The sequence below is a fragment of the Onychomys torridus genome, chromosome 23, assembly GCF_903995425.1.
Source record: "Onychomys torridus chromosome 23, mOncTor1.1, whole genome shotgun sequence".
Taxonomy (NCBI): Eukaryota; Metazoa; Chordata; class Mammalia; order Rodentia; family Cricetidae; genus Onychomys; species Onychomys torridus.
This window is the reverse complement of record NC_050465.1, coordinates 47016122-47030284: the sequence shown is the minus strand read 5'-3', so window position 1 is coordinate 47030284 and position 14163 is coordinate 47016122. Positions and strand designations below refer to the sequence as shown.

Below are 14163 nucleotides of genomic sequence, written 5' to 3'. Positions count from 1 at the left end.
GGCCAAAATCTTGAAGTGCTGTCCCTTAAATAATTGAGACTAATTCTTAAAAACTATTATGGGGTCATAAAACACCAAGCCTGGAAATTAAAGATTTTTATGCCTCATCAAAAAGTCTTTGAATGTAACTCCCTGGCGTTCTGCCAAGAAGGGCAGCTCTTGGGGGGAAACCCTATGCCAAAGGCCAAAAAGGCAGCTGTGTTGCTCAGCTTCTGAGGGCTTCCAACTCAGCACCCATACAAGCTCAATTATGAACAAATTAAAGGGATCCAGACTGAACATAGTAATTCTGGTAATTTAAATAAATAGAGTAAAGTCTGCAATTAGTAGGGAAAGATTGATTTTCTGGAAAACCCAGAAGTATCTACCCAGTCACTTAAATTGTACCCTAGCCCTTGAATAAGCATAGTTATAGCCAATTGCTTAAAAATAAATTTCTTGTCCTTATTATTTTAATCATCATTGATCTGTCTTAAACATGACCACATGCAAACTCCAAAAATATCTACTAAATATTGAAGCAAAATGGCCTCCCCAAATCTAGAGTGGTTACAGAAGAATTAAGAATAACAAATAAAATTGCCGTCAGTCTTGAGTTATGCTTTAGAGTGTGGAGAAACTGAAACCTTCTGCAGCCATTTCACAAATGAAACTGTAGTTAATCAAATGAACTTTAGAGGTTCAGAGAAAACAGTGACTCAAAAAGAATCAGAGATCAGTTGTGTACAAGCTACTAATTAATTTGTTTCTAGTTTATTAACAAAGAAAAATATATACCGTCACTCTGTATAGATCCTTACAAATCACTTAGTAAAATTCAATACCTATTCCTGATTTAAAGAATAAAGGGAATAATGAAAAAAGTTTAGTAAGCTAGGACTACAAAGAGGCCAATTTAACTTCATAAAATGCTTCTATCAGGAGCCCACAGGAAGCATATATACCATTTACACACACACACACACACACACACACACACACACACACACACACACACACACACGTATACTGAAGAAATATTCCTATTGTAACTTTGATTATCTGATTTTAATGTTCCTGGAAGAGTTAATGCATCTGAAAAGCCAAAGTCATTTAACTTTGAAAAAAATCTTGTTTTATACTTAAAAAGATAAATCAGAGGAAAATCACCCTATAAGTAATTAAAATTAAGAGTAATAGCATGATAATTTACACAGGGTAGCAAGTGGTGCAGGGCAGATTGATATATCAGTAAGTCAGCATGTCTATAAACCCACCAATGTACTAATATAAAGGAATTTAGTATCGAATGAGGATGTATTCCAAATTATGGAATGATGAAAAAGTCTAATATAATGATTGTTTATTTTCTGAAGAAATATTCTTCTACCTCATATACTATGAATAAAAATCAATCATTTTTTCCAAAAGTCTCAGGAAGAAAATAAATGAGATAAACAGGATACAAACAAAACAAAACAAAAACAAAAGGCAAGATGGAATTATAAGACAATAAATCTAAAACATTTGTGTATGTGTGTATGTGTATGGCGTGAGCGGAGGGCAGCAGCACATATCTTTGTGAAGGAGCCAGAGTTGACCTCAGAGCCAATCTCAATCATGTTCCACCTTAGATTTGAGACAGGGTCTCTCATGGTACCTTGACTGCATGACTCCACTGGCTGGCCAGTGAACCCCAAGGGCCTTCCTGTGTGCCTTCCCAATTCTGATCGCCAAGTGACTAACTTCTGTGGTTTTTAGATGGGTGCTGAGTTTACACTCGGTTCCCCAGGACTTCACAGTAAACTATTGACTGAGCTCTCATGTCAGTCCCATCAAAACATGTTTTATAGTAAAAGAGACCAAGATCAAAGTGAAAACATAATGATTACAACAGTATAATAGTATTCTAAAAATAGCATAAAAATAGCAAACGGAATACTGGCAAAGATCAATAAATAAAATCAAGATAAGAAGATACAAAGGGCCAAAAAATAAACAAAATAAAACTTTCAATCAAGCTCAAGTTCCATTAAAGAGACCCACGCGTTCAGTACTGCCTAACTATGCAGTGACTCCAAGTGCATGTGGCATGAACATGTGTGTGGACGGCTGGGCAAAGTGGACAGCACAACAGGCAGGACCGTTGATGTTTAAGCCCTGTGTGCACTCGCTGACTAGGGGAAAGGGATGGGGATAAGAGGCTGAAGTTTTCCTAAGACTTGCCCTTCTTTGGAAATATACATCAAAATAAGTAATTGGAACTTCCTTTAAAAATTCATCACACCAGAACATGTGACATGATTCAATGTGCAGGTTAGGATTATCATGTGACTCAGTAGCAAGCATGACATAGAAAGGGTCCTGATGGTATCCACAACCTTTTGAAGATTCCTATAGACTTTTCAAAAGACAGTGCCAGCTACATAGTCCAGGCTGGCCTTAGATCGAGGCACGCCACTCACCATTCACCAAAGCTGCTGGAAATAGGAGCATCTGTACACATCTATCATCAGGCTTAGGTCATGGAAACTTTTTGATAGAGGACTAGCCAGTCTGAAGTCATCACTCAATAAATAAATGTGAACATTTATCCTTTTATGTCTTTTTATTTTTAACCAAAAGCTGATGCTTTTTCCAGGTTAAAAAATATTATGTGAGTATTCTGTCTAAATAGTGTGGGTTTTATTTATGAGGATTAATTCCAGGGCTGTGTGCATGCCAGGCAAGCACTCTACCAGTTGAACTACATTTCCAGCCCTAGGGTTTATTATTAGCTTTTAACTTTGGAAGTTGTATTTTGTCCTGCTGAGAGCATTAGTCCCCTAAACATCATCATTGACAATATATATATATATATATACACATACATATATAAAATCAGCAATATATATAAAATTAAGATGTATATATTTCAGATTTTTCAATGGCACTTTAAACCATTACAACACTCTACTACTGTAATCAGAAAAAAAAGACACTTCCAAACGCTCAGTACTAGAGGATCACTGGGTTTACTCACTATGAAAGAAAACACATTTATTAAGCCCACTCCACTTTCTGTCTGGGAAGAAAGACCAAGATGGTCCTATACTGTCTACTCCCAAATTCTCTTAGCCTTAAATTCATACTTCTCAGAAGGGGTTCAACTTTGACAACTGCTCTGAAAATGTTTTAATAGCATCCAACTAAGTTACTTTGCTGCAGTGCATTTTAAACAATGCCTTTCAGCTTAGAACTTACGTCCTTAACAAATTAACTCATGGACAGTTGTGTAAACTGAACAAACATTACTATTGTCATTGTTCATTAGAGTGTGGGTGCCTATCATCATGTACAATAAAATTCAATGGATGGATGCTAATATACATATTTCAGAAATGAGATTTCAATCTGAAAGAGAAAATTTTCTCAAAATGTCCGTATTAGATCAATGCATCCCTCAACCCCTATTAGAGATGCTTCTTTTTGCAGTAGATGATGATTAACACAGAGGCCGACAACTGGGCCAAGTACAGAGAATGAGAAACTATGGAAGTCCCAGGCCTCAGTGGGACATCTGGATCATGCCTCCTATTTCCAAGACTCAGGGATCATTGCAGAAGAGGGGGCTCAAAGAGTGTGAGAGTCATGGGTAGTGATGACTACGAGGAAACAGTATCTACTCTGAACTCACAGGGACAGCATGCATGGGACCTGTGCAAACTTGAGCCAGACGAAATTCCAACATGGAGAGAAGAGGTAGGCATGGAGTCCCACCTCTAGCTGAGGAGCTATCAGCGACTGAAACTGGGAGAGTCAGTTTTCTTTAAGAGTGGAGCCTCTAATAAGTCAACCATCCTCCACTGGAAGGCCATACCCTCAACAACATATGGACTTAGTGGATTTTTTTTTTAAAGGAAGATAAATAGGGTGGGTAGAGAAGAGGGTGAATTTGGAGGAAGTTGAGGGAGGGGGTAAATATGATTAAAAACATTGTATTAAAATCTCAAAGAATTAATAACAATTAAAAAATAAAATGATAGAATACTTTTTGGACATGACTGAGGTTTAATCACTCTGTAAACTTGGTGATATCCTTTCTCTCTTAAAATGGATGATATACTGTTTTTATCTTTGGCCCAGATTTTAGAATTATAACGCTAGCCCTTTTTAATTAAAGAAAGAAAAACAGCAATATATTTCCCTTCCCCAAATGAAGAGCCATTTTTATCCATTCATCTTATTTACAGAGAGACTGGGAAGACAGAACAGGAAATGTTTATCAAGTGCTTCCCAAAAAACAAATTGCTCCTTAAAGTATGGTAAACACATGTCACTGTTGCACAGCAGCCCTCTGCTTGTCACAGGTTTGCTCTTGAGAAAATCCCCGTATGACCAGCAGCCGTGCAGCCTCCTTGTTGAGCTTTTTTCTATTGGTCTCACACTATAGGTGATTAGGGCAAATGCTTCCCAACGATTTAGTTAACTTATAGAAAATGGAATCAATTTCCCTTGTTTTGTTGTGATTGAACATTTTCCTGAGCTGCTGTAAATGAACAACAGATAACCACCCTTTATCAGATCATTGAGTAGAGCTTGCAATTTTGATGATTCTGTTTCCTTGTTACTACTAATGAAATATATGTTATGCCCCAAGAGAAAGCAATTGCAGAGGTTGGCCCCCGAGCTCTTGAGATGCAATGAATATTTTGCTCTGAGTGTATGCTATACTCTGTTTCTAAGATCCCAGATGATGGTGACAGTGCTCTTCAGTGTCTAAGAAGTCTTATAGCTCCAGATCCTGGTCTAAATTGTTGCCAAGGTCCTGGATCTCCCCTTGAAGCAAATAAGTCCTATGGTATTCAGAAAGTCAGCAAGACTGTTTAGGGTACCACAACACCCTCAATGTGACAGACCTGTGGCACACCTCACCTCTCTAGAGTCATAGGATTTAGGGATATTTAGTTGAAGAGACCAATGGGATGTGTCATTTGACCCCATTATCCTGCCAGGCCAAGCAATGGGCATGCCCACTGTGCAAGATATATATAAGCTGAAACCAGTACACAGAAGCAAAGGCAAGTGAGTTGAAGTTTTTTTTTTGTTTTTTTTTTTTTGTGGCATTCAAGTTTTCTATAATTAGTTTTTTTCTGATCTATAGAGGGAGAAGATTATGTGGAATGCTTCATAAAAATATGCCATCTCTCTTTCCTTTACAAACAGGTTAATCGAAGTTAACATGTGAGAGGAAATGGAACGATGGGGTGAACAGTGCCCTTTCCCAACTCCCGAAGCTGGAGGAACAAAATTGCACTTCTGGAAAGACAGATGGGTGGAGACTGGAAAAAGGATTTGGATACTCCTCCCCGTCACTTACCAAGGTCCATGCTCTTAGAGGTTTTGAGGTTAATTGATTCATGCTGCATGGCTGGTATCACAGATCTGAAATTGACATGTTGATCTGGAGAATATACTGTGGAATCCACCCCAGAGCTGTGGAAAGAAGGTATATGTTACATTTAGGTTTAAAGCAAACGGCAAGGAGGGAGGGAGGAAGATTATGAATGGACATGAATATATAAAATACATTCCCTCGCCAGGTGGTGGCGATGCACGCCTTTAATCCCAGCACTCGGGAAGCAGAGGCAGGCGGATCTCTGTGAGTTCAAGGCCAGCCTGGTCTCCAAAGCGAGTTCCAGGAAAGGCGCAAAGCTATACACAGAAACCCTGTCTCGAAAAAACAAAACAAACAAACAAAAAATACATTCCCCCATCATTTTCTCTTCAGCCTGCAACCATGTATTTTATACTGATTCTCAATTCTCCAACTTCTTTTATGGAATGGAACAATTGTGGCCTATGCATTGTATTCTGCAGTAGAATTTAAGTAAAATGTACACGGGCTAATAGCATCTTTTGTTCCTCAGTCCTTTCTGCCAATTGGGGCACTGCGGCATGGGTGAGGGGCACTGGGAAGTCCTAACAGTTCAAAGGATGCTGCTAGACACTAGCAGAGCCCAAAGTGGGCTAGGAGATTCCTGTGGGACAAGTGGCCCTTTTAAAGAGCCGTGAAAGGGACGTCTCCTTGAAGAAAACCATCTTGAATGGCTGATGGCTGCACAAGGCTGAGTTTTACCTTCTTAGGTGATCTTCAAAGAGTGATGCTAATGCTGAGCAGATAGTCTGTCCATCAATAACACCAAAAGGAAGCCACAGGAACAGCACAGTTGCCAATTTAGACACAGATGCATTAAATGCCCTTTATGGATTTTTGCAACTTGGGGTCAATCTAAAGAGTTTTGCTTCTACTGAACACTCTGTTTTGACTGGGGATTCAGTAGAAGGGATTATATAAAGAAATTTTAGATAATGGCTTCTATTCTTTTAGAAATAAGTATGGATACACTTTCCATAAATTAAATTGCAACTGCTTTCTCCCTTGTGCTCAGGTTTGCTAAAATGTGTGCATGCTACTCATCTCAGTGTGATTTCTGTCAGGTGACAAATCAGGATTGTTTGACAATCTGAAAGGACAGGGGGTGGGCTTCAAAGTGTCCGGTACTTTAAACAGCAGATGCAGCAGCAACACTAATGAATGTGGATCCTTCTAAATGAATGAAGAGCCTTCTAAAAGATAGAGAAGAACCTCAACTTTCAAACTAAATACACTAGCCAAGTTTAATGTTTTTTAAAAAATGAATTGTTTATCCTTAATATTTAATATTCCCTGTCAGTAATGGTAAGTAGTAGTCTTGCTGAATAAATAGATGAACCTCTGTTATTCTAAACCAGCGGGTAGAAACAGAGTGTGTCCTGATAGGTGCCACAGTACAGTGCTCGCTTGTCAGGGCCATAGAATATAATGGACCACTTTATATCCTGGCTCTGCTGCTACTTGCTAGCTGTGTGGCTTGGGTAAGTCAATGGAGCTCTCTGCACTTCAATACATAAAAGGAGTATAATTATATCGTCCACCCTTCAGTTTCCTCATCTATAAAATGTGCAGTAAGAGAACTTCTTTGTAAGGCCATTGTAAAGGTTTAAATAAATTCAGATGTGCAAGATACTGAGTGGTTAAAAACTCAATGTTAGTCATGTATTAGTATTAATAAGCTCTAAATTATCTTTCCTTTTTAATTCTGTGGGTCAAGGTGGTTTTGGAATGAGGGCTCAGGGTTCTCTCCAATGCAAAGATTATACCTATTTTCATGGAGACTATGTAGAAAATTTGAATTTACTCCTTAGTGTTACAAAGATTCCAGGGGGTTTCTTTCTTGCTATCTGGGTGCATTGTCAATAGAGGAAGTGCTATAGATCTGATACCTCGTGATGGCAGAGTATGCCAATTGTGTCCCAAGAGACCTTGACTTGTTTAATGCTACTTAGGCCTATGTGGTCTAATGGGAATACCCCACTTTTCTGACTAATTTTGTGGAATTCAGAGACACCACTGAGATCATGAGCTTCCATTCGGTTTTGGCGCTGTGGCAGCATGTCTCTTTGTGCATGCTGCTCATCCTTTATTTGCACATGAGATTTTATGCTTTGGTCATGTGTGGGGATGCAGGTTTAATGTCAGCAAGACACACAATCTTTACAGATTCAAAGGTGAAACAGATTAAAGGTCATCCATCCATCACATAAGAGTCTAAGGCCCAAAGAAGGGGACTGATTGTCCAAGGTCACATGGCTGCTCAAGGGCAAAGCTAGAACCTGAGTCACAAGTTTGGGTTCAAATCTTTGCTTGAACACACAAAGTGTTTTCCTTTTACATTGAAGATCTGAGCAGTCTCCCAAGTAACTTGCATTTTAGGTTTGCTTTTGTGGATGTGATGAAATAAGAGAAAACTAAGCAGTTAATGGAAGCAGATGCTGTGCATTTTAATAAGAGCCTTTGGGAAAGATGTTTAGGACTAACATGAATATTCCTCTTTAGAACAAAGATCTCACTGCATTTCAAGCACTCTACTCATGGCAGACTATGGGAATCTACCCAACTGATGAGTGTATTGGTTAATCTAATTCAGCCTCTTAGATTATCTTTTCAGACTTGGCAATAATTGAAATGCCAAGAATCAGAGCTCAAATTCTCTAAACTTTTGGAAATTAATCATTCCTACCTCCCCCATTCTACAAATAGAGCAGGAGTGACATCTGATACAGAATCAAGCTAGGATCTGCTCAAACAAAGCAAATACATTTTTATAAAAATATTAGGGTATAATTGAGGAAAATAGGATAAATGAAAGCTGTGCTGTACATATGAATGTTGTAAATCATTTACACATATATACATATGTCTGATTACATCCATTAATCTGATGTTATATACATCTGTTACCATTATGTTGAATGTGTCCAAATGCACAGTTTGAAAGCGTTCATTTAGCAGGATCCCTATTACCATCCTACAAAATGGAAATGCAAAATAAAGCTGAAGTCAGATTGGCAGATATTTAAGGATGGAAGTGAGGGTAATGTAAGATGTGATGGGATTAGAGCCAATGTCAGCAGATAGCACACTGAAATAATGAGTGTAGTATTGAATTAGTTAATGTGAAAATTTTTCAGCCATGTAAGTTAGACGGGTACAATCGTTTGCGATTTTATGCTGCACATCGAAAGCATTTGGAGTGAGGGTGACACAATGATTAACTATAAAATATGACATATTTTAATTTTGAGGGAAGTTAGCATGTGCTCATGGCTGAGTGGGCTGCAGTGGGAAGTTGGAAGTTGACAGCAGGCCAGAGACATGTCCTAGATAAAAGCCATGTTTTCAGCATGAACAACCAGGGGATCTCTCAAATAGAAATGATACTCTTGTCAAATCATGCTGCATAATGAATAAATAAGGGCAGCAAGGGACATATGCCGCTATCCTGAGAACGGTGGTGTAGCAGGAGTGTGGAAGACAGAGAGGTGTCCGGAGAGGATGTTCAAGGAGAGCTCTCTGAAGAAGAGAGGGAGGAGGTCTGAAGGAGGGAAGATTTGTTTGGAGCATCAGGAGTCTATGACTTGTGTATAAATGGGGGGATATGATGGAGAAAATATGAAAAATAAAGGAATAACCAAGTGTTTCCTAAATTGTGAAGAATATCATTTTAGTTAGGGTTTCTATTGCTGTGGTCAAACAGCATGACCAAAAACAACTTGGGGAAGAAAGGGTCTATTTCATCTTTACAGCATATAGTCCAGCATCTGGTGACTGATGCAGAGACAATGGAGGGGGGCTGCTTACTGGTTTGCCCCCCAATGCTTACTGAGTCTGATTTCTTATAGCACCTACGACCACTAGCCCAGAGGTGACACCATCCCCAGTAATCTGGACCCTCCCATATCTACCATGAATCAAGGAAACAGCTCTACAGACTTGCCTATAGGCCAATCTTCCGGAGGCATTTTCTCAGCTGACAGTCCCCCCTTGCTAAATAACTCTAGCTGGTGTCAAGTTGACAAATATTCAACATACTTTGTTATTGTTTGGCTATAACCACTTATTCAGACTTCACAGCAAAACCACATTTCTCATATATTTTGTTTTTATTCAGACGCACAAATTCTAAACTTCTCTCTTCATTGATATAACAGGAATAAAGATCTCCTGTTGTTTCAAAGAACAGGCATTCAATTTGATCAAATTTAGTTTTCCCCCTTTAATACAAGAGAGTTTTCCTGCTTAGAGACTCCACCCCTGAAAGTGCATGTTTCACTTGTAGAGAGCTTTCCATGTTTGGCTTCCTTGCTCAACGTCCCTGGCTCCCTTCCAGTCCTTCCTCTATCCTCACACTCCAAATCCCACTGCTGCTGGTCACCTAGGCAACACACAGCTTGCAGGATGGTACAGGTCACAAACTCCCAGGAGAGGGAAGAGTTGAAAAGCACTAAGACTTATCTGATCCATCTCAGAAATGTCTCTGTCCCCTCTACCTATATAATTCCTCATTTCTTTTAGACCTTGCTACTCACATGTCTAAGGAGTCTAGTTGGCTGTAGCTTTCCCATCCACACCTGAAATTGCTCAGGGTTTGATGCTTTCATCCTTGGCACTGAATCATCATCCAGTGTCTCTCCACTGCTTTCCAGAGAAGTAAGATGCCCGTGGAACACAGCAGAACACCTGCTGTGGATTTTTCCTCCATCCCCCAGTTTCAGCTACACAGAACACAGGGTTCCTTCCTCTCTCATCATGACTTTTTCCTGCCATGCCCCTGCCTCATGGGCCCCCTTCATTTTCTGTGGAGTCACTCTTGATCTGATGTAACCTTCCTTTGTCTTACAGAGTTGGATCTCGATCTTCTGAGCTCCCGGGGCATTATTCACTGATTTCTCCCTCCTAATTAGCTGTGTGTTTATCTTTCTAGGAGAAAAACACATTGATTTTTTATTAGCTTACAAGGAGTTAGGTTTTATTATGGCCTTTGTCAAACAAAAATGTTGGTTATTATTTCTCTTCCCCACTTCCTTCACATTCCTCCCCTCCCCGTATACCCCACTCCATGGCCTCTTCCACTTTTGTGCCACATGCGATCTTTGGTACCCCTCATCCCTACCTCAGTGCCTCTTGCTCCCTTCTTTGGGTTGCCTATCTGGTGTTATAGTCTATACCCATTCTCACAATCCAAGCCCTTATCTACATGCATCAGTTAATATCTGATTATAAGAGAGAGCATCTTCTGAGTTTGGGTCACCTCACTTAATACATTCTCCAGTTCTACCCATGATCCTGCAAGTTTCCTGACTTTGTCTTTGTAATACATATTCATAGATGTGACATTTTCATTATCCATTTTCCTCCAGATGGGCATCTTGGCTGGGTGACACTCTATTGCTTTTGTGAATAGCACAGCAATAAACATGGTTTTGCAAATGATTCCATGGCAGGATAAGATCCTTTGGGTACATGGCAAGGGCTGGTTTAGCTGGGTCATAGGGTAGTTCTATTTTCTCATATTCTGGGGGTTCTATGAATTTTTTGAATGCGCTTTCTTAATTTTTGAGATTATAATTTGATTATAACATTTCTCTCTTCCCTCCCTCCAAACCTATACAGACACCCCTCCCCACTCTCCTTCAAATCCATGGCCTCTTTTTGTTTTTCACTAATTGATTTTTCATGCATTTATCTACATACACATATATTCCTAAATATAGCCTGTTACGTCCATATAGTGTTTCTTGTATGTTGTTTTCAGGGCTGGCCATTTGGCACTGGACAACCAGTTGATGTGCTCTTCCACGGGGAAGGCCACGTCTCCCTCTCCGAGCTCCCCTCAGTTCCTTTGTACCGGGTTGAGGCCTTGTGGACATTTTCAGCCACATTGGCATGCCCATTGATGTCACCCTTTTTCAGCTCATGTTTGGGCAGTCAGCGGCTTTATGGATGTAGCTTTCAATATGACTAGAGACAGAATCTCACAGCAAAGTCCCTGATCTTTTGAATCTTACGGTCTTTCAGGTCTTCTACAATATTCCAGGAACCTTAGGTGTGTGAGTGTTTTGCAGATGTATCCTTTGGGACTGGGCTACAACTCTGCATTTGGATTGCTTGCAGTTTTCTGTAGTGGATTTCATCTGTTGCAAAGGGAAGTTTTCACACCAGGTTCTAAAATAGTTGCACTAGGTTATATTTCCTCCAGCAGTGGGCAGGGAGTTCTCATCCCTACAGCCTTGCCATCATTCACTATCATTTATTCCCTTGATAATACTCGTGTTGACCTGGGTGTGACAGAATCTCACAGGGGTTTTAATTACATTTCCTAGTGGCTAAGGACATTGAACATTTAAGAATCATTTATTAATTATTTGTGTTTTTTCTTTTGAGTACTGCCTGTTAGGAAATGTTAGCATTCTGGCCCACCCCTTGGGAACCCACCCAGCATCCTGACAACATCTTATATAGTGGGAACTCATGAAATTTAGACCAACACTGTGGAGCCTCCATGGGACTGGACTAGACCCACTGCATAAGTAAGGCAGTTGTGTAGCTTGATCTGCTTAAGGGGCTCCCTGGCAGTGGGATCAGGATCTATTCCTGGTGCATGATCTGGCTTTTTGGGACCTATTACCTACAGTGAGAGACTTCACACAGTCTTGAGGCAGGGTGAAGGCCTGGACCTGCCTTAGCTCAATGTACCAGGCTCTGCTGACTCCCTATGGGAGGCCTTACCTTCTTGTAGGAGGGAATGGGGGGGGGTGGCAGTGTGAGTTAGAAGATATAGAAAGAGTAGATAGTTGAATCTACTCTGAAAAGGGAAGATATAGGAATGATAAGATAAAAAGTAGATTTTTGTATCTACTCAAAAAAAAGAGAATATGGATATAATAAGATAAAAGGGAGATTACTGAATCTACTTTTAGAAAGGAACTACTTGTTTTAAGTAGGATAAGTAATGAAATTTTTTTTTTGTCTGAATTTGTCACATTAGTGGACTGGATATTGTTAATAGATAAAATAGAGTTTTTGTCTGAATCTGTCAAATGTTAATGGACTAGACACTGTTAATGTAACTCTTGACTGTATACATTGTATACACTTACTGGATATAGTTTTTCTTTTACTAGTTAAAAGCTTTTTTAAAATTTTAGACAAAAAAGGGGAAATATGGCGATACTGTGCTCTCCAATATATTGTGCACCCTAATAAATTTATCTGGGGTAGGAGAACAGAACAGCCACTAGACAGACATGAAGGCCAGGAAATGATGAAAGCACACCTTTAATCTTAGCCTTCTGGAGGCAGAGATCCATCTGGATCTCTGTGAGTTCAAAGCCACACTGGAAACAGCCAGGCATGGAGATACAGGGGTTTAACCCCAAGAAGTGATGGCAGGAAGCAGAAAGGTGTATAAGGTGTGAAAACCAGGAACTAGAGTCTGTTAACCTTTTAGGCCTTTGAGCAGCAGTTCAGCTGAGATTCATTCTGGATGAGGACTCAGAGGCTTCCAGTCTGAGGAAACAAGATCAGCTGAGGAATTGGCAAGGTGAGGTGGCTGTGGCTGTTTCTCTGATCTTCCAGCGTTCTCCCCAATAACTGGCTCAGGTTTGTTTTTATTAATAAGACCTTCTAACAATTTGTGCTACAGGGTTGGGGGGAAGGCTAGAGGGTTGGGAGGAGGGAAGAAGGGGATCTTCTTCTGTGATTGGTATGTAAAAATGAATGAAAAATTTCTTAATTAAAAATCAAAGAGAAAACCCCTTCCTCTTCTCCTTTCTTCTCTTCCTCTTTGTCCTTGCGTGAGGCTGTGAGGCACCTTCTTTTTCTCTCTTTCTGCCTTTCTTTCTCTCTCTCTTTCCCTCTCCTCTCTCTTTTTCTCTCCCTCTCCTTTCCTCTCCCCCTTTAATAATAAAACTTTCCACGTGGATGCCGTGTCTGCATGGCATGTCTCCCCTCCCCTTCCTTGGGGCACCTCAGCTTAAACCCACCAGGGGTTCCACATGCCATTTTACAACACTATATATTTTATTAGCCTACTTATTGATTAGGCAGCTGCATAATTTTAGTCCTTAATTTTTGCAGATCTTCATATATTCTAGGTATCAATGTTTTCTACATATCAACCCCTGCCTGGGACAGAGCAGATTGAGGTTCTCCCATTCTATGGGCTGTCTGTCCTCTCTGAAGACGGTTTCCCTTGCTGTGCAGAAATTCTATGCAATTCCATATATCAATCCCTAGGACTTTCTATGCTACTGGAGTCTTGTTCAAAAAGTGTTCAAGTCTGGTCACTATGCTCTCCTCTAGCAGTCTGAGTGTCTCAGGCTTTAAATGAAGGTCTTTGACTCATTGTGAATTGACTTTTGGGCAGAGTCACAGATTTCTGTACATCATCAAGTTCATTTTGGATTCAGGATCAAGGCAGACAATGTAGATAAATGAACAAAACTAACTGCATCCATATGTTCTGCTAAGGGAGCCCTACCAGTGCTGGTTCAGCACACTGTGATTCTCAGTGTAGTTCATGATACTGCTTGGAGGAAAATAACTGATTCCAAAAACCAGCAGTAGTAGAACATAGGCAGCCTCTCCTGGATAGAGTTGGCTACACACTCGTGTCACCTTATTTTTAGCAGATTGCATTAAAAAGCATAATAGAAATGACATCAGTATTGCTGCAAGAAAAATGAAGAAATTTCACAGGATTATCATGGGAAACAGAATGGAATAAAATACAAGTTTTTTAACAGCCATAATAAATACAG

The 14163-nt window shown here is 39.9% G+C and overlaps 1 protein-coding gene across 1 annotated transcript in view; it reads right to left on the bottom strand.

Annotated features, from left to right (window-relative positions):
* Positions 1-14163, bottom strand: part of Pard3b (par-3 family cell polarity regulator beta) — a 993910-nt gene that overhangs the window by 394699 nt on the left and 585048 nt on the right. Inside the window, 1 exon segment of the mRNA XM_036173329.1 lies at positions 5339-5454. Within this exon segment, the coding sequence (XP_036029222.1) occupies positions 5339-5454 (116 nt within the window).